Source organism: Atractosteus spatula, chromosome 16 (genome assembly GCF_055471065.1).
Source record: "Atractosteus spatula isolate fAtrSpa1 chromosome 16, fAtrSpa1.hap1, whole genome shotgun sequence".
NCBI lineage: Eukaryota > Metazoa > Chordata > Actinopteri > Semionotiformes > Lepisosteidae > Atractosteus > Atractosteus spatula.
This window is the reverse complement of record NC_142721.1, coordinates 5,577,447-5,603,906: the sequence shown is the minus strand read 5'-3', so window position 1 is coordinate 5,603,906 and position 26,460 is coordinate 5,577,447. Positions and strand designations below refer to the sequence as shown.

Genomic DNA, 26,460 nt, shown 5'->3' with positions numbered 1-26,460 from the left:
AATGATGTTGGTGGACTCTTCCATCTGGATCAGAATTTCCAGGACGATGTTCCAGAGCAGTGATTGGGGACTCAGGGCTGTAGGAGGTGTTTACCCTTGTACACTCTTGTACAACCTGGAAATCCTAGTTCCCCCTGAATTCAAGTGGTGAAGGATTGTTTCCATTTGCTGTCTGCAGTAGGTTGCTGGTGCTGAATGACTGTCACCTACACACAGAGCAGAAGGGTGCTGCACAAAAGGTTGGTGAAGTGGGTCCCCTTCTGTGTGCAAGCACGTTGGACTTCTTTAGCCTGGGAAAATCTACATAAAGGAGTTATGATGATTATTAATTGGCGTAACGCATCTAATTTTCCTTGGCTTCAACGGGTTAACGTATCGATGAATAAAACAACACTTCACTGGTGTGTTCCGTATTGGCTGCGCTCGGAAGCCTCTCTTTCGTACAAACTCGTTTTCTTTCGGTAATTTCCGCTAGGCCTCCTTCCTGTGTTTTGATCCCGCAAAAAGAAAAAAAAAAAGAAGCCATTTCCTATCGGCTTTGTTTATTCTCGACATACTTTAAAAAGAAAAAAACAAACATCCCGTACTATTGCGAACCAACACGTTGTCGATCTGGGTTTTTATTAAGAATAAGGGCTATCATCCGTTACGCTGTTTTGGAGAGTGGACACTTTACCTCCCGGATTCGCTCGGACATATTCGGCCTAACTCGGTCGTGGCCGGAGAAATGGATGAATCTGAATTGGCTACGAAGGGGCTCGGGTTAGAGGAGGCGCCCGAAAGCGCTGCTGCTGTGCCCGGCGAGGGGGAGGACTCGGATACTGAATCGGAGGCCGAAGTTACAGCGATGACAGTAATGGGTGAACCGGGGCACATCGAGATCGGAGCCGAGTCCTTGCCGAACCCAGACGAGGCCGAAACGGCGTTTGCAGGAAAGTTTTTTTTTAAAAAAAAATCAGACCTCGTCCTGCAGTGCGCTGCCGCGGAGGTCTCGAATGATTCAAAGCCTCAGATTTCCGATACGGTTTAGAAAATACTTGGGATTTACTGTTGTCCACGCAACGTACGTGATTCAAAATTAAATGCACATCATTTGGCTGTTGGTTTCGGGAGTGCGGGGTTTGTCTTGTTTGCAAAAGTGCATACAGCATAAAATGCCCAAGATGTACAGTTAAATACGCCTAAACCTTGACATTAACCTACCGATTGATCAACATCTTTACGGAAAAAAAAAATAGTAAACGTATATGAAGAAGTTTCAGAGTGCAGGATATAAAATCAGCTCTACTTGCACGACTACATTTAATATAAACAAATGTCATGAGCCATTTTTTGTATTTATTTTTCACAGCAAATCTACAACAACGCCTTTAATCAATGGCTTTCCTGTAACCTACCAACTTCATCTTATTAAAGCAGCCCTTTCGTCATATACAGATAAAAGATGAAAGAAAACATCAGCGTTTGTTGAAACCAAGGATTAAGGGATTTTTCATTTTTGTGACTGGACCTTGGGACAAAAGTCCTTCCTCTGTGTCGGAAGAAGAGTTGCTGTCTAAAACGTCCTGTAACAATGCCTAATCGTTTTTAAACGTCTTCTCTTTGTCACACTTTTTCTGCACACTTCAGTTCAATTCAGCCGCCTCTGATACGTAGATGATTCTCTCTTACTGATGTATATATTCACCATTAGATGTGCCTATATATTCTTCTTTCAAGGCGCGAATTTTCTTTCAGAAAATGAAGATTTATGTTAATTACGTTTTTGTTTCGTTTCACAGACGTGACCACTGTGACTGTGGCAGATGTGGCAGGTCCGGGAGATAACGTGTTCACGACTTCAGTTGCGAGCGCAGCCTCCATTTCTGAGCATGTTCTGGTAGGTAGTCCCCTTGGTGCTGCAGCTGTACGGTGCCCTAGCAAAAACAGCTAGCATACTGCCTCCAGCTTTCTCCTCAGAATAAAAAGTCGGCAAAGAAGAAAAGCAAAGGCTTAAGGGGATGAGTTATGGGGATGGATTTAAGGAATGTGATAATTTGCAGTAAGTATTTTTTTGTAAATTTAATTTTAAAGCAAATGCATAAGACTAACCCTTGAGGTCCTTTTGTGTTGAACTCTGCAAGCTGCCTTGAGCACATCACTGAAAACTTAACAGAAGGCAGTTCCAGACTCATGGGTTAATGCCTGTAGTCCAGGCATCGCTGGTCTGAGCTGACCAAGACCAGGATTTTCTCTGTGGTTGTGCAGTTTCTCTGGGACAGGCTTGAGATAAGCCACGTCGATCAATAATCAGTAATTCCAAACTGGAGGGCTAAGAAAAGGAAGAAAAAAAAAGGCGATTCCCTCTTTGCAGAGATGTGAAGAAGATTGTTTTAAAACTATTACACAAAATTGCCCAAGGTAAGTTACCAATCTGTACTGTTGAAGTGGAGGTTACAAGACTATATTTGCAGTTCTGATTGAATCACTGGAAAAAGGAGAACTCTATTGAGCTGAGTGGCTTGTTTTTGTAATAAAGAGTTGTGAATATTTCCATATTTGCAGTGTAGACCTGCTCACAGCCTAGGTTTACCTGGGCATGTACAGTGGTTAATGTAATGTACAGTACACATACACTGTAAATACTAAATTACAGTATGACCGTGTAAAAAGATTCAAATGCCATAGTTCTTGATCTGCGCAGTTAGAAATTGAAGGTGTTAAAAAGTACTTTGTGGTCAGCACAAGTAGGATGACTGTATTGTTAACAGAAGTACAGGAGTTTCTTGTCAGAGGATACCTAGAGAGGCGAATGGAAGCAGAGGCCACAGTTTGCGAAAGAGCACCTGTTTGTCCCTGAACAGAATACAGCACTATCAAAAGAAGAGTGTGATGAGTGCTCTGTGGTGCCACCTAAGGATATTCTGGTTCGCAGGACCGCATTTAATTCCTCATATAGAATTTGCGTTTGGACACCCTTGGTAAATGGGTGTACTGTAAGGTGGTTCCTGACCCAGAACTGTGCGGACTACGATGGACTCTCCCTCTTGTTTCACTTAGTGTTGTGTGAGTGGTGTGAGCTGGGGTACATCCTTCAGTAAACCTGCTGTACTCTTTCGGCATCACTGTAGGCACAGACTGACTGAATCTAGTTTCAGACCGAGATTACTGCTGCAGACCTACAGTGACCCAAGCCATCGGGACTGCAGATCAACCAGCCCCAGCTCTTTTTCTGCACTTCCAGGGCCTGCTGGAGTACCAGTGAGGGGCTGCAAAGAATTAAGACCATTTGTATTTCACTAGTGTAATTATTCATGAGATGTCTGTTCTTTGCACAGTTATTATCACAATCCAGGGTTTCTAATTTCAATTTCATCTTGAGGTCTCATTGTTTTGCTTTGGTATTTTAGACTGGAAGGACTACCTTGCAGATAGGAGACCCTCTAAACACCCAGAAGGCCACTCTGATTGTGGTTCACACCGATGGTAGCATTGTAGATACTTCAGGGCTGAAAGGACCTGCTACACCGATTTCCCCAGGTATGAAGTGTTTTTAAGAACTATAAACCTGATTTTGTTTTGTATTGTTTTAGTATCTGCCTACTCAGTGTGAACGGCCATTTCTTTACAGCAGACACCTCTGTATTGCATGGGGGTTGACAGACCCACTCCTGTCTGTCAGGGCTATTTGTGTTTTGACACAGAGCAGGCTTTAGAGTGCCTTACAGGAGAGATACTGTATCTCCTATTAGAGGAGGAGCACATCTTTCACTGTTGCCACTGCAAGCTTGCAGGCAGCCAGCTAATGATCCAGAAAGAGCTGCGGTATCTCTGGAATCTGAGAGGCTCCTGGCAGTCTGTCCACCCTATCCCACTGGCGCTTGGCCACTTGTGCGTCACAGTTTAAGGACGTGAAATAACCCAGTTTTGAACCAATCAATACCTGACTCACAGATAAACCAGTTTGTTCTCTTTACATTTGACATTTTCTCCATAAACATGAACAAATATTTGATGATTATCTGAAGTCTTGGTGGCATGGTGGCGCATGAGGTCCGCATTGCTGCTGTGTCTCGCAGTGCTGGGGCCCTGGGTGCTATCAGCGTGGAGCTTGCTCGTTGTCCCTGTGTTCGCATGGGTTTCCTCTGGGTGCTCCAGTTTCCTTCCACCGTCCAGAGACATACTGGTGGGTTAATTGGCTTCTGGTGTGAGCGTGTGCATGTTTGTCTGTGTGTTTGCCTGGGGATGCACTGGCTTCCTGGCCTTGGGTAAGCCGTTACTTAAAGTGGTACGATGTGATCCAAAATCTCACCAGAGAGATAATCGTGTTCTCTTGTTTGTGAAAGATGTTCTAAACCCTGTGTGAAGTTTTTCAACTTTTTGTTTTCTTCTGAAGGTCCACAGACCCCATCAACTCCAATAACACCAGGTCCTGAGAAAGATGGGACAAAGTATAACTGGGACCCCTCTGTGTATGAGAATGAGCTGCCTGTAAGATGCAGAAACACCAGTGGACTGCTGTATAAGAACAGGCTGGGCTCTGGTAAGTTACTTGAGTTCTAGGACCACAACTAAAGAGAAGTGGTATTTGGACACTTGCTTTCTCTTTCTGTTATTTAAATTAAAGCATGCACGCTGTCCTTCAATGCTTATGTCTGTGATAACACTTTCCCTTTTAGAAAAGTAAATTTGCTTCTGCTGTGCTTTCAGGTTTTCAACACTTGTAGCTTTCAGTTGCCTCATTGCAAGAAACCTGTGTCATTTATGTACATTTGCAACTAACAAAATAAATTCATATTTATTTAAGATTGAAATGGCCTCAAAATATGAATAACATCTCTTATGTTCTTGAATTATTTGTAAAGTGTTTTTCTGGCTAAATTTGATTTTTCAGAACTCTACAGCTTTAATTAAAAATCCCCAAGTCTGCTAATTGAAATGATTTGAAGTTTTTTTTAGTGGTAACAGGAACCTGCGAGTTCTGACAGAAATGTTCATTTGTAATATGAAGATATGGTGCAAGAATAAAAATAAAACAATTACGCTTTCAAGTGCTCTGTCTTAGGCTTCCAAAGTACATATCATCAGTGCTATACAATAGCCTGAATGCATTGCATATAGTGTTAGTTTTTGTTCAATAATTATTTATTGATAGTTTTATCTACTGTTATGAAATTGCATTAATCTTTATAGGCCAAGTGCAATATTTGTGCAGGAAAAAAGAGTTCTCACTGAGATCTGGTGGACGCAAGAGAAACCGAGGACTTTAGAGGACTTTTTTTTAGCAATTTACAGATCATAGGTCAATTAGGACAGGGCTCAATTTGAATTGAGGCATTTTGTTCTGTTTTTCCCTCACTTTCACAAATGTCAGTATTTAGAAATGTAATCATGTACTGTTTGACAGACATGGCCCAAGCAGAGAGAAAGAAGTCTTATTGCAGTGAACCGTACAGTACGTCTGTGCGGAATCTGTTTTAAGTTGTTTGAAAACAAAGGAGTACATTTTCTAAAGTGTCTGTGTTGTGGAAAATGTTTGCTAATGGGTAATGTTTGTAATTTCCTGAATGAGGAGTGAATGCCGGTGACAAGGCAGTGCTTCCTGTTTCCTTTCCTCACCACAGGGGGGAAAGGGCGCTGTATCAAGCACAACAATAACTGGTACACCCCCACTGAGTTTGAGGGCATGTCTGGCAGAGCCAGTAGCAAAGACTGGAAGAGGAGCATTCGTTACGCAGGCAGACCTTTGCAGTGTCTGATCCAGGTGAGAGGAGCAAGTCTGACAAAGGCAAAACTGATATGTTACACAGCAGCCCCAGACTGAGGCTGAGAGATTCTTGTGGGCTTTTGCAAGACCAAGAGAATCTAACAGGACGTTTGGGGAAGATGCACTGACTAGCATCTTCTTGTTTGTAACTTTTCTTACAGTCTTCATTATAACCTGAAAAAAAAGGTTTTACTTGCCTAATAATTTTTTATATGTATAAACACAGATTATAAGCAGTAATAAAGTAATAAATATTTTTGTGTAGACAACCATTCTTAAAATACGTAGCAACTGTAACTAAGTCAATTAGTATCTGTACCGTTAATATGAAGAAATCTCTTCTGCGCACTGGATAATATAAGCAGAAACAATAATTTTTAATCAACCTTAAAAATCGTCATGTTATTATTGTGAGATGTGTTAAGGAACAAATGAAGGATTTATAAGATCAGAATTAGTTCTTCAGTGAGAAGAGTTTCTTTTGTCACTGGTCATAAAGCAAGCTGGGAATAAAGTTGGCCGATTCTTTTTTGCTAGGATGGGATCCTGAATCCTCATGCTGCCTCATGTACCTGTGCTGCCTGCTGTGACGATCTGTCCTTGGTGAGCAGTCTTAGTCCACTCTCGCTTTAAAACCTGCAGTAATGCTGGAGTTGGGATTTCTCAAATTTCAACTACATTCCAAGAAAGCACTCATCATTTTCCTTTTGCGTCTCTTTTTTAGCATAACTTGTATTTTTCCCAGACCTATAAAATGTCCAAGATTTCATGTAAAGCCATTTTATATAGGTGCACTATCCAACTTGAGAAGTAACAATGCTCAGTATTATTGTCACCACAGTCCTTCCTCAGCACCTGTTGTGACTTTGGGTATTTGTTGATTTTTCCCTTTTCATTTTCGGTTGTTTTGGGTTTATTCCTGTATGCTTCCCCTCATGAAAAAGACTCGCCGAGATTACGATCTGGAAAATATGGCAGCAGACATCAGCTGTGACCAAAGCATCCTGTATAAAAAAAAAATGAAATCATTGCTCTGTTGTGGGGGCTTTTCTCACTGCTGTTACTGCTGTTACACTGCTGTTAACCCCACACCTGTGAGCTCCTGAAATATACTGTGATAAATAAAATGATCCATCTGTTCTAAGACACTGTTTATACACACTTATCATGCTAGCTAAACTTCCATTTGTTTTTGCCACACGAACCTGGATTTTCAGAGCTGTTCTATGGCCCTTTTTGTTTGCTTGTGAGTTTTTAAAGTGAAGTTTTTTGCTTAGACCATAGTAGTTCAAGTATGAATACATAACTGTTTGAAGTTAACCTCTTACTCCTTTGGAACATTCATATTTATGAAAATGAAAATGTATGACTTATTTTTTTTTCAGTCCACTAGATGGTGCTATATTCCATTCATCCTGTTGCCTACACATGCCTCTGTGGTCCACCTTGAGCACAGTGGTTATCATGGATGTGTTGCTTGATATTTTGTGGTGGTTTCAAAGACAGTGCAGTGTAAATGCTGAGAGTAAAACTATCTCAAAGCTCTCATTCATGTGCTAACAGTGTGTAAATCAGAAATCTCATTCAAAACATGTAGCTTTTCATTGTGGTAGTAATGAGTACATATTAACATAACCCACTGTCAAATCAGTTTTGAATTTGACGTTAGCTCTGAATGTGAAGGTATCAAATATCGAGCTCAGTCTCTCCCCTTATGCGCCTTGTCTAATATTTTTTCAGTGCACCAAGAATGGGGATGGGCCATCTTTGAGAGGGGAGAACATAAATATGGTAATTGGATTTCGTGATTATCTACCCACCCTAAAAATGACACAGAGATCTAAGGAAAAGTAGTAGACCCCAAAGGAAAAGTAGCAGACCCACATGAACATTTATACAGTATATTGAGAGAGAAATAGAAGTTTAAATTTTTGTAAGCCACAGGGGTTGAAACAACTAGTAGAAGTTCTTGCAGTTTTATTTTGAGCTACATGTTTTTTGACTACTTTTTTATTATATAGGAGCTATTTTCCAAGACTTTTTTATAGAGCATGGTTAAATTAACACAGGACTCACAGGGCTGAATCGAAGCATTTGGGTTTTTTTTCTCACTTTCGTGAATGCCAGCATTTAGAAATTTGACAACGTACTGTGTGACAGACATGGCCCAAAGAGAGAGAAAAAGAGGTCTTATTGCAGTGAAGGTGAAAATCCGTTTTTAGTTGTTTGAGAACAAAGCAGTACATTTGGTACGTACATATATTTCAGTGTCAAAATAGAAACAGGAACAATTGAAAAGATACTTCTTTTTTGTAATAAGAATGGGAAAATGTTTGCTAGTAGCTGTAATTATTGTCAATGTAGCTTTCTGGCGTGAAGTATCCTTTGAGCCATAGTAACAATGCGGTACATTGAGAAAACTAATTCTGCTCTGGAGAACATGTCATGTGTGAAACACAAAGGTCACAAGTTTTGTATTTTGCTCTTAGTTCCACTGTAAGTCTCTGCTTAGTGTGACCGACCTGCTTGTGGTGGTGGGGTTATTAATATGGCAGAATAAGTAGAATGTCTATACCTGTATGTTCTTTTTTGTGACTAGACTGGTCCTGTAAGGCTGTTTGTCCCATACAAAAGACGGAAGAAAGACAATGAGCAACCATCTATACCGGAGAAGAAGGAGTCCCAGTCCCCCAAGAACATCACCCTCCTCCCCGCAGCAGCTGGGACGACCTGTGAGTGAATTAATGGTTTGCTGCTTATTGTCAAGCAGTAACTACTGCTGGCATTCAAATATTCTGCACTTGAAGAGTGAATACGGTTTTGTTACATCGTATGAAGTTGAAATTCAATATTTTATTTAATAAGAATTAGACTGTTAGCTATGCACTAGGAGGAATAACTCTAGTTATACTTGGGGTAACCAGGCATAAACCAGCTGCAGGAAGAACACGTACTGTCTAATACATTCAATCTTTTGTGTTTTTCTGCTTTTCACTGGTTTAATATTCTGTCATCCTGTATAATTGTGCTCGTCTGAACATATTAAAAAATGAGTGATGGACTGAATCAGTTTAATAATCATCACTTTATATTCTAATGTAACCCATCATACCAGAGAGATTACAAAGGTGTGTGTCACTTTCTGTATGATGAAACATAATTATGCATGTCAGCAGTAGTTATAGGATTCAAACCATTTAAGAAGTAAAAAAAGATTTAGTTACAATTTATTAAATTAGCAGATAATATCCCCACTCTCAGGATAGAGGGTTAATTTAATTAACATATATCAGAGTCCTCTTCAATAAACAAATAACTTTGTTTTGTCAAGGATATTTCTGTGAAACATAAATGTTGGAAAGGAGATAGGCATTTGCTGGGTGAGTTCCACTATGATGATAATTCACTAATTAACAGTGAAAATCTGCAAGGAATATTTCTAACTGTAAAGACTGGCTTTTTTGTGTTTTTTTTTTGTTGTATTGAGAAACATTTTGACCCAGGAGCTTCCGAAAGCCTGGGGTAGAGGTGTCTTGACTGTGGTTATTATCTTGGAGAAAGAAGAACTTTGTCATCTATTGCTAATGTGTTTCCGATTGCCATTAAATATAACCTCACATCAGCTACATTTCTATTAAAAGTGAATCAATATTCTGAGAAGAAGCTCATGTTTCTTCTGAGCCATCCCATTGAATGTGCTAAAGATTTGAAAACGTCTTTTATTTCTTTCCTGTTCTGCCTTTTTTTCGGCCTGATATTACTTCTTGGGTTTTTAATATGCGGTCTGGCATTGCTAAGAGTTACTGAACCAAGCTCCCAGTTCAATTTCCTCGACTCTCTACTTAAAACTATCTCATAACAGGGAGTTATTTCAATTATGGCTTGTCCGAACAGAGTGAGCAATTAAAATGGAAGGTCTTTTGGCTCCTTGAGAAGTTTGTATTGTGTCTGGCACAGGTCCTATGCTGGGGGCTAAGATTAAAACCCATTAGCTATAAGAGAAATGGAGCAGTACTTCTTTTTGAGTTGTATTCTGGTTTCCTGAACCAGTTTCCAGTTCAGAACAAGTTCAGTTTAACAGAGTGAGTAAGTGCCAGTCTCCCTCGATGAGTTAATTATTAAACCTTATCTTTTTTTCTTGAACCTGATAGCTCGTTTCATTTTGAAATGTGCACGCTGTAGCTGGCATCAAAACACAAAATTTAGTTCCTTTGGACTGGCCGCACATTGTTTAAAGCTTTTGTCTCATTTTTCTGGATCACAAGTTTTAATTTCAAATTAGGGACTGGAGATAACACAGCTATATCAAGAACAGCAGTTTTTTTCTTCATTAAATTGAAAATGAATTTTTATCACACGTGCTCCTTGTGTGATTGCAAAACCAAAGACCACTCTCTGAAAAATTTGTGTTGATACAGAAGGTGCTTTATGATATAACATGCAGGGTGTGCAGACTAAAGTTGCATCTGTAGTCTTTTTTTGTTTTCTCTTAGTTACAGTTTCACCCTCTGGGCAGATCACGACCTCAGGCACGTTGACCTTTGACAGAGCGTCCACAGGTGACACCACAACGATCATTTCTGAGAGCCCAGCACAAGCAGATGTGTTCACTGGGACAACAGGTGAGGCTGTGGTTTCTCAAGCTGTCAGTCCTTGGACAGCGGTTCGTTGTCTATGATAGCGATTTATATGTTAGATGGAGATGAATGCACAGCTCGATAGTTTTGGTCATGCCACAAGGGAGTCAGTTGCGTTTGTAAGTGTATGTGCCCATCACCTTGTGAATCTACATCGACACAAGATCTCTTCAGCTCATGCCTGAAAAACTATTCCAAGAGAAACGGAGGAAATATACAGTATCATGCATTCTGCTTAAAGCATTTTTTACTGCTAACCCAAGGACACGTGACAAAGGATCATTTTTGCCCATTCACGTTTTTAATAGGGATTCCAATAAGCAAACCACATAAACATCAAGAAATATGGAAAAACAATTGTACAGCAGTGAAGTGATTTAATTGCATTGTTTTGTGTCTTAAGCTCCTTAATAATGTTTTTAAAGACAGACATATAAAATATAAGAGACATAAACCTTAGCAATTTAACAATCCAAGTCAGAAACGTATCAATCTTTAGGTATGTATTATAACCTCCTATAAATAAGTTATAAACACATAATTAGTGATGTTTCACAACAAGGTTGCCCCAAGGCGCTTAACAATGCAGTTGACGAAAGATTTTGTCAATAGAACTGTAGAACTGAAGTACCGGACTACCAAAAAGCTGTAAATAGTGTTAGATGTTTGTTCTGGTTCTTCAAATGTTCTGATCGGCTCTAAAATTATGATAACTGTGAACTCTGTTCCATAATGGTGATAGTTATTTCAGTATTTTATGCATATGAGTAATTTATCAGTTTTGTATCCAAAGGTAAAATAACTTAAAAACATGTCTGTAACAAAATTCTGTGAGTACTGACTTTTACCACCTCATTAAGAGATTCAGATACTGTAATACTATATTAAAAATGCAGTGGTAACTGCATCATTTGGAAAACATAGTTAACTTTTCATAACTGCTTTATGAACAGTTCCAAAGGCCTTGTATGTAACAACTGACTATAGCCATCAGCCTTGTTTAACATACATAAAGACAATATTTTCCTTCCTTAGTTTCTTCAGACTGTGATTCTGCTATACTGTATGACTTTTGCGACACTAGCATTTTTCATTACTTTTTCTCAAGATAAAAAAACTGAATATTGGAATTCAGTGCTCTAACTAATAATTTTCAGTGAAATCCAGTTGTATTATCTTTAAGAAGTAATCTGTCCCACAAAATAAATGTTTAGCTAATTGTCTGAACAGGTTTTAAGTAATCTGTATTACTTTTTGCACTGTCTACTATGAAGAAAACTCTTCACTCAGGTTAGGTGTGTCTTTTATTCCTGTGCATGGAGAGGATACAATCATACAGATCTGAGAGCAGCCTCTCAGTGATGATGGCAAAGGTAAGGGGTTTTATACAGCAAATTCAGGGTCACTTAGCTCATTCCAAATTTCCATAATAGGAGTTGTTTTTCTCTCTACAAACACTTCTTTGTAATTGACCACTTTATGCTTAAGAAGCAATTTTACCCTTTCTATAGACAAAAGGAAGTATCTAAATAGAAGGTGTGAAATTGAGCTAGACATTCTGTGGATATAGCATTAGCATCAAAAGGTCAGGTAATGCGCTTGCAATTATTCTTTCATACTGTTGCTAGGTAAAAAAGGCATGTTAGCAAGGACAAATAGTTACCTTATACACTTATAGTAAAGGTAAACGCTAAAATTCTTCCTCACTACATAAACAGCAGTATACTGGAAGTGTAAAAGGCTGTTGGATGTACTCCATTATTTTGCCTCCCAGCTTCAGGTTTGTTTTGAGGGGTCTGAGGAATGAGGGGCGTGCTGTAAACTTTTTTAAGTGACCCTCAGGAATGGCGGCACTTTGGGTCTAAAATGGATTTTCCACTCACACGTGAGATCTCTGTAGAATTGGCATTTATCTCACAGACTCCTCAAAGTCCTAGGAGTTTGACAAAGGCAATCTGTTCATGGCAATACAGTGCAGTTTGCTTGCCTGATCTAATGGCCTCCTGTGAGGCTTCACATATTTCTCTGTCAAAGGTTTAAATGGCATGGATTTGTAACTGTTCTAGGGGCTTCATACAGTATCTTGAAATAAAAAGTGAAGAATACTTTTCATTGGGAATATTTATCGTTTTTCCTCTCCTTTTGTCTATAAACCTTTCTCCCACAACAAACGGCAAACAGGTCGTAGGTCAAGGTTAAGCAAGGTCACATGCTGCTAGGATTCTAAACTAACTGATTTCCCCCATCACTTAAACTCTCTGGATTTCTGGACTAGAATCTCTTTTCAATGGCTGGTCCTTCTTATGCATTAGATATTAGATAGAATAATGACGTTGTTTAGTTATGTACCTCAACTAAGGAACTAAGTTCACCATTCTTAAGCTGTTATTATACAAAGGTACAAATGTGTAGCAAATGAGAACTGGAACCAGTAGCATTTGTTGTGTTTTTAATGCCTCTCAGAGTGCTTTTCACCAAAATGAAATCCAGAACAGTAATACAGCGCAAAACCAGTCACTTTGTTTTTATTGATGTGTTACAGTGGGGTACCTGAGCAATCATGCTCTCAGCTTCATATCTTTAACTTTTAATTTCTTGTGTGCTCACGAGAAGTTTATTTAAGTTTATGGAAAAACACTTTTTTTTCCATAATCATTTTTTTTTTTATTTAGTGGAAGAAAAGTGTGATGGGGTGGTATTTATTTGCAGATTTTTTGTGACTCTTCTGTATAACTCCCCCTTCACACACACGCCCAGTTTGGAACGTGCTGTTGTAAATCGCCTGGGCTCACTCTTCAATCCTGGGCTCAATGACTCTTGCACCAGCATGGGAGGGATGAGGACTGTGCATGTGTTGCTCTGAAATGTGCACTGGTGCGCTGTCTGCTATTTGTCACACTGTCAGCCCCACAGAGTCTACAGGAGAGTTGGATTCGGCTGGAAAGAGTGAGGCAGCTCTTATGGGCAACATTGCAAGCTCAGAGGCATCTGGTAGATCCCAGGGTTCTGATACTCTGGCCACTCCAAGCCTACCAAACCTCAGTGGTGCTAAGCCCACCTATTGGGAAATCCCAGCCACAGCTGGCTAATGACTGTCCGCATCTGAACTTGTGATATCTGTGTGGTGGGGCTCAATCTGTGATCTGAGCTACTTGGGGCCCTTGATGACAGAATTTGTGTCTGTTTTTAATGAGATATCCAGGGAAGTGCATTGAAGAATAGGTTTTGGACATGCTATTAGTTTCATCATCATCTTTAAAGGATAAACTCAGCATGCTATGAAGATAAATTGTTTTTAATATCTCTGTTTGGCAGCATGGTCCTACAATGAGGCTGATTTAGTTTTTTTCCAATTATTTGCTTTAAATTTACTCTGTGCCATTTATTAGGATTTTTTTTTTCCTCGGGTGTGAAAAATGGTCAGTTAGAGGTTTGTAAGGATTTTGAACAATGTTGTGCTTTCACTGCTGCAATTGTGCTATAAATTCTGGTACAGAAATGAGACTAAGCCATGAAGCTAGAAATGTGTATAATATAAGTGAAAATAAGACCAAATATGAATGTTAAGAAGGTCCTGGCTGACTAAAAAGGGGTATAAGTGGCATTGCATAGATGCGACGATGGTAAAGATTAATGACCAAGCCCTGTTGAGGATCTGTTTTCAAAGAACCCAGATTAACAAAAATTCAGCCTGTCTGATATAGACTGGACTCAACTATTAGCACATGATCAACTGAAAATTACTTGGCTAGACTCGTTCAGAATGCAAGACAAGCACGTTCCCAAAAGTCATAAGGACACATGATTAAGTGATGAATTAAGTGATGACACTTGACATTTACTGTATTACCAATATATGATGGTGTGTATGCTAAATAAGGTTTGAAATAGCATGGAAAGACTCAAACACAAGGCTTTTGTTCATTTAAGGTTGTCCTTTAGATCTCCTTTAGTTAGGGCTTTCCAAGATCATCTTGTGTACAGCCTTCAGCTCAAGATGTGGTCTCTGTCATTGCCACAGCAAATGTTAATCTTCCCCCCTGCAGTGTTAGAATATTGCACTTGAGTTCTGATCACAAGCTTTTCATCTGACAATCCGCAAGGTGCAAGCTATCACTTTTTCTACCACTTCTAAACTCGTTACTTCGTTTACAGCTCTGCTGTGAAAAACGAGTCTGAACTTTCCCTGTGGTAACAGCAGGGCACAGCCACGTGTTTCTCTGTAATTTGCAAGTTTCTGAACCTGGTTTCAATGTTCGCACAAGTAAAACAGGAGACAGACACTTTATTTTAGGGTGTGTGAGAAGGCTAGTTGATTTGCTGTACATATGACACCAGTATAGTAATGATTTCTAATTATTTAAAGGTCTAAGAAAAGGATTTCTGAACCGTCTGAAGCAAAAATGTTAGTTCATCCCAGAGAAGTATTCATTCTTTTCTGTTTTAATGTAATTGCACTTGAGGCATAAATTATTTTATTTGTTCATTAGTTTATGTGGTGTGTAATTAATTTTAAGGTATTTTAGAAATATTAACGTCAAGCATTACATATATGCTGATTACTGGTAATTCACCTCAGGATTATTTCAATGCTGGAATTTTAGAATATCAGGAGAAAATCATACTTAAGGAACATGATTTCAATTTCAGTTTTATGCTGCAGTAAATAGCATTCCCCTCACCACCTTTTGTTTCCATTGAGCCGAAGAACATTAACAATAGGCATCAGTATTAGTATGTTTGTGTCTTATTTTCTATTTGTCTTTCAAGTATTAAATGTTAATGGCAGTCTGTCCCAGCCTCATCAGTTGATAATCATCTGTATTTCTTATTTATTTCTTAAGCAGGAACTGGCTCAGAAATGTCAGTGTCTGCTTTAGAAATCCATCACTGGCAGTGCCCTAACAGCTATTAATGTACTCCAGGCAGCGTGTACCCCAAGGGTGCATTGTGTTTGGTTTCAGAGTGTCTAATGAATCATTGTTGCCTGATTCCACATAACAAAGTAATTTGTCCACCCTTTGGTTCTGTCTTGCTGCTTGATGAGGTGATGAATCTTTCCCATGACCTGTTATTTTGGAGCTGAGGAAATACAGGCTGTTTTGGCATTTTACACTTACACTGCAGCACAAATTCAGTTTCTAGCTCTGTCTTAGATTACCTAATATTCAGAGTACAACAGCACTCAAAGCCTTTTGACCATAAGGGCAAAGTAATATCTCATTGGATTTGTACATATGGCTATTCCTGTGGAAAAATGCAAGGTAAACGTTATTCAGTCATTTTTATTATTATTGCTGCTGATATCATTATTAAAATGCTATTATTATCTAGCTTTTTAAATACAAAACTATTATTATAATATATAATAACTTATTATAAGAACTGCCAATCTTTATGCAAGCTGGTGTAATCAGAATTACACGGAGCCTGGTATTTTAATAGTAGTTTCTAGTTTTATTGTAAGGCTTTTTAATTAAGTGTAATCTGCATCCATTAAAGTTGAAAAAAACAACAACTGAGTTTCTCCTGTATCCTTCTCACTTCACAGTAAGGAGATCTTAAAATAGACATCTTTTCTAAACTTCTTTAGTTAACCTGTGTTTAGTAATTAGTAAGGTCTTTTTGTCTTTTAGAGTGTAATTACTTGAAGGAATCTTAGACTTTAAAACTATAGCACAAGGCATAGGAAAGACACATTTGACTTGCTACTCTAAGAACTTCTGCCTGTTATCATATTTTCTCTAGTTTGTTACTGAGTATCCCTTTGAACTCTGAGAGGAACATCTGCTTGCTTTGATGGTCATTTATTATTTCAGAAAAGGGAAAACCGGTCTCAAAATAGCTGTTTCAATCACAGGAAGATGACAGGCCCCTGGGTGTCTAACCTGGGTATTGCTGTAAAATGATTCATAGATCAAGATGAGGTTGAGAAGACTTCATGGGTTGTGTCATCTGAATCTGTCTTGTTTCTAAATCATGTCTGATTATGATGGTAACTTCTCTGACATCTCTGCTCGGACTGGGAATTTCCTTCTTTCAAGTAAGATTCTTCTCTTTTTTTTAATTAACTTAATTCCCTAAATGAATTAACTTCAAGCCCTCAGATCTCCAAAGACTGAAAATGTAGCTCCTACAGTATTGACTGTGCTCAATGTTTAATTTTATACACTCTTTGGAGATCTGTTTTTTTGGAAACTTGAAATAGGGAAGCTTGATCCAGATTGTGCCACTCATTAACAGCAACTGACGTGACTGGTCTAATGTTACACTGAGTCGGTAATGTTAACGTCTCTTAAAGTCTGGTCCTTTGTCTTGCAAGACTAACCCCTTCATCACTGAAGAGCTACATCTAGAGCTACAATGTGTGCACAATTGGCAGTTTTTTATTCAGAGCCCCACTGGGGTTTTCTATTATAATAACAATGCTGAGTGCTACTAACGCTGCTTATTTCTGGTGCGAAGAAGCTAAGCCTGTTGTTAGCAATCACCAGTCTTTGAGCAGAATCTTCAAAAGCATTATCACAGCAACCAAAAGTAGACTATACATGAATAGCTAACGTGAAGTGTTGTAGTCACTAATCCATCACATTTATAGATCAAATCTAATTGATTCATTGTTAGGTATTCCTTGTCCTTAATATAATTTGCTCCTATCTAAACAGCCATTAACCCAAACAATTCCTTTTTTGTGCGGGAAAATATGGATCTACAAGAATGAAGTGCTAGTTTGACATAAAATGGTTGCAGATCACCACTGAATTGTTTTTGCAGAGTGAAAGCAGTGTGGAAAGAGAAGAATAATGCAAATATAGTTGGAACAGTGAATCAATAATGGTGTATATATGCTAAAATTAACATTTGCATTGATGCTTTTGCTGAAAATGGGGCTTTCAGTTATTTTTTGTTTTGATTTTACTTTAATCTTTTAGCAAGGCTACATTTTGCTTTAAATATAATACTGCTATTGTTATTTTGCTACTCATCTTATCATCCTGTAGTTCTGAAATAAACTTCATCTGCAAAATCATTATGGACTCTGTTCAACTGCAGATAAAAACACTTTTCACAAAAGCAAGGTGCCATTTTACTTAATCACTGACTTTTTTCCCTCTCGTAATTTTAGCAAATAAAAGGTTTAAAAATAGAAGAAAAACTACAATTTTTTTAATTCACTTGGATTTAAAAAACTTCAGGTTTTCCAGTAGTTGGTCATATATTTTTTGACTGTTTTCGTAAGGAGATGTAGAAACTACTGATGAAAATGGTAGCTGAAGAACCCTCTGAAGTCTAATACAAATTAAAAAAAGTTTTTTACTGTGCAACACTGCAAAATAAAACCTGGTTTCTCAGTAGTCGTGGAACTGATATTTGACTTTTAGAATTGAACCAAAACTGAAGGTGGTAATTTGTAGAATAAATATTGAGTGAAAATGTGACAGAAGACGTCAATTCCATTGTGGTCCTTCTGTAATGAAACTGTACTGTATGTACTGTAGTTTGTTTCTACTCCCTACTTTCATTTTACTTGTTAAAGAAGTTAGTGAATTTGTCCCAGATACATTGAATACTTCATCAAAAATAGAAGACTGCTTCAAGTACCTAAAATGCAAAAAGGCACTGACAAACCCAAAGTACAGAATTGAGAGGGAGGCACAAACCAGGGGACACCAATAGAATCTAAGACATATAAAGTAAATGTAATGTAAGACATACATTTAAAACTGACAACAGCAGCACTTGTTAGGGGTTTGGGAACTCTGGAACTAGCTACCCATCATGCCGTTGAAACCGATGGCTTCTTCCATTAAACGGCTGGACGTGATCCTTGGATCAGTTACTTACTAGCAACTTAAATGACCTGAAAAGGACCATATGACCTTCTTTTTTTATACCCTTTCTTATGTTTTGCATGGTTATGTCTTACAGAGATTTCTAGCGGTAACAGTGTCAAAGATAAAATATGGTTTAAACTCAGTCCTTTCAGATCTTGTCTAAAATTTCCATAAGCATGATTGAATTACGCTTTATTTTATATTTATTACCTTAACTATCAAGCACCTCTTTGCAGTATCTGTGATCTTTGAAGCATTTAGTTAGACTGTGATGTTCTTTGATAAATGTCTCGTACTGGGTGTGGGGGGGAATTCCTAGAACTTAATTCCAGTTCTTTCTTCTTTTTATTTTCATTTAAAAGGTCTTTTATCTATAAGGTTTCCATCTTGATGGAACACAGACCCTGCAGTCAAATGTTCTACTTGGTTAATATAAAACAAAGCAGTGACAGTTTAAAGTCGGTGTCTGAAATCTTTTTTTGTCATGGTCCGCTGGAATATCTTTTGAAGCGCAGTTTCTCATCATAACTGCACCGTCTGCCCTGCCGGTGCTGATGTTCCGTGTTGAAGATGGGTTTGAGTAACAGGTGCTCTGGTGCAATTTCAAAATCAACGTGGTTGTTTTTTTTTTTTTCCCCTCATCCAGTCCTGACATCCCTTCCTGCTCTGGCCGTGAATCAGTCCATCCCAGCCAAAGCTGTGTCGCCCAGCTTGGTCAATGGCCTGGATGTGAGTGAGCAGAGGAACTGGCTGTACCTGGAGGAAATGGCCAACTCGCTGATCAGCACGGCGCAGCAGCTGAAGGTCCTCATTGAGCAGGCCAAGCAGGCCAGCCTGGCCAGCCGAGAGGTGGCCCTCACGCAAGCCAAGGGGCCGCAGGAGAGGAAAGACGTGAGTAAGACCCCCTGGACTCCGGTCTCCAGCACTGCTGTGTCGCGGCAGGCTCTTTGTCCTTATGTTAAGCTCACGTGCTGGTATCTACGCGTCATCTGTGTGTCTTGAAGGTGACGTACTGTTCAACAAGTGGTCAAAAGTCTTCCATTGACATCTTTTTTATTCTTCGCCTTTATGGGGCAAAGGCACATGGTTCACAGTGCCCAAACCTTATCAAAATGAGTGCACGTGTATATCGTTAAGGTGTAATTTACCTGGAAAGTCAAATCTTCAGTAAAGATCAACATTTTTTTTAAATCACTAACATTAAAATCCGAAATAATACAAAAAAGGGACCTAACAGAAGAAGTGGGAAAAGGAGACTAATTGAAAGGTTTAATCATCATTGTAATTGAATTTTTTTATCACGTGTACAGTAGAGTATATCCATCCATTTTCTTACAGCTTTATCCAATACAGGGGAGCCAGAGCCTATTCCTACATTCAAAGGACACAAGGCAAGATACACCCTGGACAGGACGCCAGTCCACCACAGGGCTCACACTCACAGAAGGGCCAGTTTTCTCAGAAGCCATTAACATACCAGTATGTCTTTGGACTGTGGGAGGAAATTGGAGCACCTAGAGGAAACCCACGCAAACATGGGGAGAACATACAAACTCTACACAGAAACCACCCCAGGAATTGAATCCAGGGCCCCAGTATTACGAGGCAGCAATGCTAACCGCTGCATTACCATTCCACCCTCATATATATATGTGTGTGTGCTTAAATCATTCAAGTGTTCCCATTGGGTACATTTGGGTACATCCCATTGGTAGTCCAAGGTGGACCATGTCACGCCTGTGCAAATATTGTAGAATACACAGCTGGAACATAAGAACAAAACAACGTTACTACTGAGAAGAGGTCATTCATTCTGGCTCATTTGATTTATTGTAGCTGTAGTCATATCCTAAAGGATCCAATGGAGACAGCTTCAGCAACATGGCATGGGACTCCCACAGTCCTCTGCCCCTCTGCTCCTCAGTGTGATTCCTGCTCGTGCCCTCAGGTCCTGCCTTGCTTGGGAAGGCCCGCTGTTGCATGTTCACTGAATAAAATACAGTAAATGGGTGCTGCAGGTTTGCTGGTAGTAACCTCCAAATAGCAATACATCTCCTGGAATCCTGTGGGATTTACAGAACCTCTGAGAGTCACTTCAAATCTGGGCATGTATAAAGGTGGCAAAAGTCTGCTGAAAGTGTAAGATCTGCATTAACATTTCACCTTAAACCATCTTCCCTCTGTTTTGCGAGGTTTATTTGTAACTATTTTCCTTTCTCTTAAAAGCTTCTTCTGTCACACTAGTAGACTTGCTCTTAAGGTCTGTCTGTCACAGTAACACTCGTTGAAAATCTTGTGTAATGTACAGTATGGTCTGGAAATGCGTGAGGTGTTGAAAACCATTGTGAATAGCCACATTCTTTCATAACCACGTCCGTCTTATATTGTCACATAATGTACTACAGCATATATTATGTGTGGTTAAAAGGTATAAAATAACCCTCCCTTATATGATACTAAAGTACTAATGCATTGGCTTTAAGTTAATTAAAATAATGTTGTTAAAATAAAACAAACAACAGTAATCATATAGCATTCAGCTAAAATCATATGAATCCTTACAGAGGGTGCCTGCACTTTCTCTTTCTGCCTTCACAGCTACTGCTCTGCTCTATGGTTGCAATGCAAAAGGCAATACAACTGTCAGCGAGCCTGTAAAGTCATCTCCAGTCTGTCATTCCCCACGCGGCCTGTACAGAACCGGGAGAGTTCATTCCAGTATAAAAACAAGACCCCACTGAGATGTGGGTATGTGGACAGGAAGCAGGGAGAGGCTTGCTAGCTGGATTCCTCTCACGATCCTAGTCTGTTGTGCGGCTGAGTTGAAAATTGTACTTGACAGTCTTCAGCTTGGTTTCATCCCGCTCTGCTTTTCTTGCATTCGAGAACCTGTCAGCCAGACCGAGTCACGACTAAGCGAATTTGCAGATGTTGAGGTCCTAATGCAATAATATACAGTTCCTCCCCTTTTTTGACTGAAATCATTGTCACTGGTTTTGATGTAACACGTTTCATCAAGTTTTTAGAGTGAATTTCACAGTGGTCTGCTGTGGTCCGTTGAGTCTTCAAACCAAAGGGAGATTCATTGACCTAAAATGAGTGAAACCCGTTTGTGGATTGAGCTCCAGTTATAAACGGAAGGTGAAAGTACTCACAGAAAAAAACCAAGGATAAATATTGTACATTTCTTAGTAAATATCTAACATGTGCAGTTTCTCCATTTTCAATATTCCAAAAAATAGGAGAGAAATGACTGAATATTTACTAGTAGTCACACTGGTGAAAAGTTTTTTTTAGTATATTTGTTCATTTTAGTGTTGACATACTGTAGCTATGTTATAGGTTTCAAAGAAAAAACTACAAAAAAGCTCCACAGTTGATCTTACAGTATGTGTATAGTGGTATTTGTATAGTGGAGTTTTGCTACGTTTACAGGACTTTTTCATAACATTGTCAGCTAGCCTAGTATTTAAGCTGCAAGCTAAAAAAGTGTCTGGCTTCATATTTAGATTTTGAAAAAAAACTGAGACGTAAAGTTTACTTTTTTATTTTTGCTTGTATAATCTTGGAAATTAAAGTATAAAAAATCTTGCATATTAAATTGGTGCCTCATCTTCAAAACGACTTATGAGGCTGATAAATGGATAGTTAGATGCTAGACTCATATTTCCTGACATGACTATATAAATATTATAGTTAGAAGTAAGGTCTAATAAAACAGCCAGGGCTTGACTCCATAAAAGCTTGGAAACTCTAAATGAGAATGCCACATCATATTTATCTGGATTAGGATATAAATCAGTTTAAATAACAGATCTTCTCCAGCACAGATGAACTGATTATGGAGTACAGAAAATCAAAGAAGTTTTTACCAGAAACCTTGTTTGTGATTTATTTATCACAGATATTTTCACATTTTCTTTTAATGCACATTGTTCTGTAACAGCTTGTCAAAACCTATTTGCACATTTACCATAACTAATCATGCTAGCCTTTTCTTCATTTGCTGTCCTCTGTATTTGCTGAGTTTATACCACTAGCTAAACAGTCCTTTTGTTTTGCAGAGAAGTTAAGTGTACATCATGAATATAGATTTATTAGTTCAGAGACTACTGTTAAGTCCATCATTTGTGCTCGCAGGGATCTCTCTTCTGAACCAGATGGGTGAGTGAAGTCGTAGGAGGTCACCTCAGTGAGTTTTGTACCCTGATTAAAATAGGTCTGAAGAGGGTTCAGTGGGGCTGTTATATTTGCCAAGAGTTTGTAGTCTTGTCTTATTGAGCAGGAGGATTACACAACTTAGCTTAGCACCAGGGTCCTGTGAAGGCGTTAAAGCCTTTTAATGCAGTGGGCCTAAAGAGAAAAATAAAGGCATTACTGCTTTTTACTACTTAATGATGCCAGGCATTTCAATCAAGACTGGGAGCTAGCTGTCAGCCTCAAATTGGATTTTTTTATATTCTTCCAGAGAACAGATAAACCCTCTTCACTGTCTTCAGAAATAGCTACTACTCTCTAATTGGCTTCTCCAGTTGGTTGTGTCCCTCTTCGGATGCTGAAAATAGCTGGATTTATCCTCTTACCCACTCTTTCACCTTGATTTTTTTTCCTTTCTCATTGCAGGCCTTCCAGAATCAAATATCATTTCAGCCTACAGAGGACACAGATGTAAAAACTGAGATCATCATTAAGGCAAGCAGACAACAGGCTAATAATAACCTGCTGGCTTTTTATCTCCCATGTGGTGTTTTTTGTAAATCTACCTTTAAATAAGTTACAATGTGGGCTAAAAAATAAAATTCACTATTATTAGTCATTGGTGCATAACGTTTTCACTGTTTAGCACCTTATTTGAACGTCTTCTTATGTGCAGGAAAAACAGCAGAAAAAATATTTGCCTGGCCTGAACAACTACCATACCTTTTGTGTTTGAATGCTTCTGAATGGTATTTATAACACAGGGATGCAACTAGGTAATCTGATGTATTTGAAGACTAATGAAATTGTTGTGGCAAATAACTAATAACCAGGTGTGCAGAAGAGTACAAAGGCTACAGATTTATTTCCTCAAGAATCCCTCATTCCATTTGAATCCAACATGGGAAGATTGTTCCCTAGTATAGGTTACTAAAATTGCTGTAGTGCACAGTGGCTGGGTTTTGGCCTTGTAACTTTGTAAACTTTGAGGAAGCTTTATAATCCTGCTCCAAGCTGACCCTTACAACGGTATCTGAGCTGATAACTGCATTATCTAATTGTCTCTTAATATATTATGAAATTCATAATAAGTACCGATCAGACTGAGCATTTGATGGATAATTGTGCTGTAATTAGGGCAATTATTCAAGAAGAATGGTATGTGAAAACAGATACTTGATCAATAAGCTTATGTGCTCATAAATTTCGTTTTCTAGTATACTGTAAAACTGACTTGTGTCAATGTATTTTAGCTCAAATTAAATGTGTAAATTAGTCCAATTTTGGGGCAATTTTCAGAAACCAGTTTTTGAATCACTGCATCTTAAACGTGGTGGGACATTGCTACACTACAGTGACTTCACAGCTTTAGAGATAGTCTTTTCTCTGTCTGCTGTGGGACAGCCTTCAGTATACTGCATCTTTTTTTAAAAACACCAAACCAACCGTTTGAGATACATACACATTTTAAGCTGGAGAATAAGAAGTCTATTCTTGTTGTTTCCTTTTAGGTAAAACCAGTTCATGGTGGAAGATGGTACTTGAATTAATGTCCTTTATTATAGCTCTACTGACATCATTATTGCTCGTAATGAGCTGCGCGTGAGTCGTGCAGGACCTTACTTCTTAGCTCACTTTTTGTACTAGGCCGTGCCTGAGAGGATAGAGCATCACCAGCCACCTTTGGCCAATTGGCGCTTGTTGTATGTCAACAGATTTCCCTGCTCTAGTCACCTTTGGCTTGAGGGGTTGTTCTGTATATAATGTTTCCAGGCTAGATAATGCCTTTCACGTGCGTGCAGAGCGCCCTGATCGAATCCAAGAAACAAAATATCCGGGTGTATCCCGCCTCAATGCCCATTGCTCTGGCTCCCTGGAAAAAGAGGTTAGAGAGTGGATGGATGGGAACAAAATGATCAGTATCTGCGGTTCATGAAGTCCTGATCATGTACTGTACGTTTCTCCCACACTACGTTTGTTTTTTTTTTCCACAAATGCTGTCCATTTGTAAAGTTATAATATTCTACATTGCTTAGGGTTCTGTAAAAACATGCCACACTGAGGAAATAGGAAAAAAAATAGAGAGCTAAAATGTAATGGTGTTAAGCCAACACGTGTTTGTATGGGAGCTGAGGCGATTCTGAAGTCTGAACCTTAGTGGGTGAACTGATGTTCGATTGAAATGTAGAGTGTTTAAATTCTCTTTTGTTCTGCTTGTTTCTACAGCAAATGTGTGTAAACTGTGGGCGAGAGGCCATGAATGAATGCACTGGCTGCCACAAGGTCAATTACTGTTCAATTTTCTGCCAAAGAAAGGTAAAGGAAGACTTTTGCTGTGTCTCATTTCCCTCAGTTCCAAGAACCTCTTCATTGCCGTCTAAAAGCTGACAGCAACTCTGTAGAAGAAACTAACTACATAAAAGTGCATCTTTGCTCTTTTCTGAAGAAACTTCTTTCCATGATCAAATTAACGAAAATCAGGGGTGCATGATGCTCCTAGAAATTGCAAGTATGTAATTGCGCAAAACTTGTAATATTGTAGACATTTGTTTGGATTTACAATTGAAATCTAGCCTGTGGCTTTGCATTTAGAAGTTTCCACAATTTAACTATTTCAATTTTTAAAAACAATTAGTGGGTTAGAGGATCAGTATAATATTTGAGCTTTTCTTTACAAACATAAGACTCCACAGCTTTGTGCTTTCAGTCCCTGCGGAGCAAGTATGAAGTCTGCTCAGGCAGTGGAGCTCTCTTGCTGTCTGATGATGCCGGATTGTTGACCTTGAGCTTTCCTTCTTGCTTTCTCCAGGACTGGAAGGAGCATCAGCACATCTGTGGCCAGCATACCACCACAGTATCTGTTCAGGACGAGGATGTTCAGATTACAGACCTGGACATTGAGAAAGTAAAAGTCTAGCAGCTGGTCAACCTACAAGCCTTTGAAGAAGAGAAGTGTTGGTTTTGTGCTCTAGAAAAATGAGCATTATCTGTCATCTTGAGAACATTGAACATTTAGACTGAAGTGTTAGCAGTGAGTCATTCATTGCCTGGTTTTTTTTTTACTTCCCCTTACTGTACCTCATGGATTACCTTATTAGGACTGATCTCATGAAGCATTTTTTACTGCTTTCATTTAAACTTATGTTTTTTTTTATTTAAAAAAAAGAAAAGTTACTAAGCACCAGAGTATTTTTCACTTGAAATGACCAAGTCTTGAAATATCAGTTTGTCACTCTTGAAAGATCCTGTCAGAAGTACATTTTTTTTGTTTTATTCCCCAATTCCACTTATTATATATACATCCGATCAGGAATTGCCAGTTGTGAAGCAGTTTGACTCACGGCTGCAAAACGTGTAGTGCACAAGGAGAAGGAGGACTTGAGTACTCACTCCTCTGATGGATCCTGCAAGCTCTCCAGTGCCTTGAAGTTGAGAGGGCATGGACTGAAGAAGTTTCTGTCACTGGAGCAGTGCAAGCATGCAGGGCTAACGGGGAGCTGTCAGGACATTCTGTTGTGTTGCAAATCAAGGGAACTCTGACTGACTCAAACCCAGCCAGCTTTGGTGGTGCTGGTCCAGATGTCTGCCATACTGATTACCCAGATTCAAACCTGCAACTTCTGATCTGTCTGGCTCAACCTGTGATCCAGTCATCTTTACTGGCTGAACCACTCAGGATCCCCTCTGTGTCTGAACTATGAACACATGAAGAACCCTTATTCCTGCTTACATTTTTAAGAGGACCCTGTCCCCTTATGACCTGTGAGGACCTTCATGTTGCCCAGACATGACTTACTGTAAATGTGCTTTGCCTGAAATGTGAAGTTCTTATGTATTCAGTCATGTGAAATGTTCAGGTGCTGTTTTGTGTTAGGTGCTGAAAGATGTGTGAGAGAGACACCTCATGAAACATCTAGAATCATCAGTAATTTTAGTATGCTGTGTGCTTTGTATAGAATATGATTTTTAAATTATTTTTATATCAAGATTCCATCTTTAGCTGTAGTAGGAAAAAAAAATGAATACACAAATTTTGACACAGCAA

At 38.9% G+C, this 26,460-nt stretch overlaps 1 protein-coding gene across 2 annotated transcripts; it reads left to right on the top strand.

The window, feature by feature from the left end:
* The first annotated feature begins 646 nt into the window (after nt 1-646).
* On the top strand, nt 647-26,460 carry deaf1 (DEAF1 transcription factor). 2 transcript variants are annotated; one of them, XM_088934558.1, is made up of 13 exons: nt 647-929; nt 1,779-1,879; nt 3,390-3,519; nt 4,376-4,522; nt 5,604-5,743; nt 6,284-6,349; nt 7,487-7,537; nt 8,346-8,478; nt 10,240-10,368; nt 18,865-19,109; nt 22,842-22,910; nt 24,642-24,731; nt 25,225-26,460. In XM_088934558.1, the coding sequence occupies exons 1-13, from the start codon at nt 728-730 to the stop codon at nt 25,330-25,332; spliced, it is 1,611 nt and encodes a 536-aa protein (XP_088790684.1). In that variant the 5' UTR covers nt 647-727; the 3' UTR covers nt 25,333-26,460. The 2 variants fall into 2 exon arrangements, with proteins under 2 accessions (XP_088790684.1, XP_088790682.1); XM_088934556.1 differs by lacking the exons at nt 647-929; nt 22,842-22,910 and having other exon boundaries at nt 1,715-1,879; nt 25,225-25,408.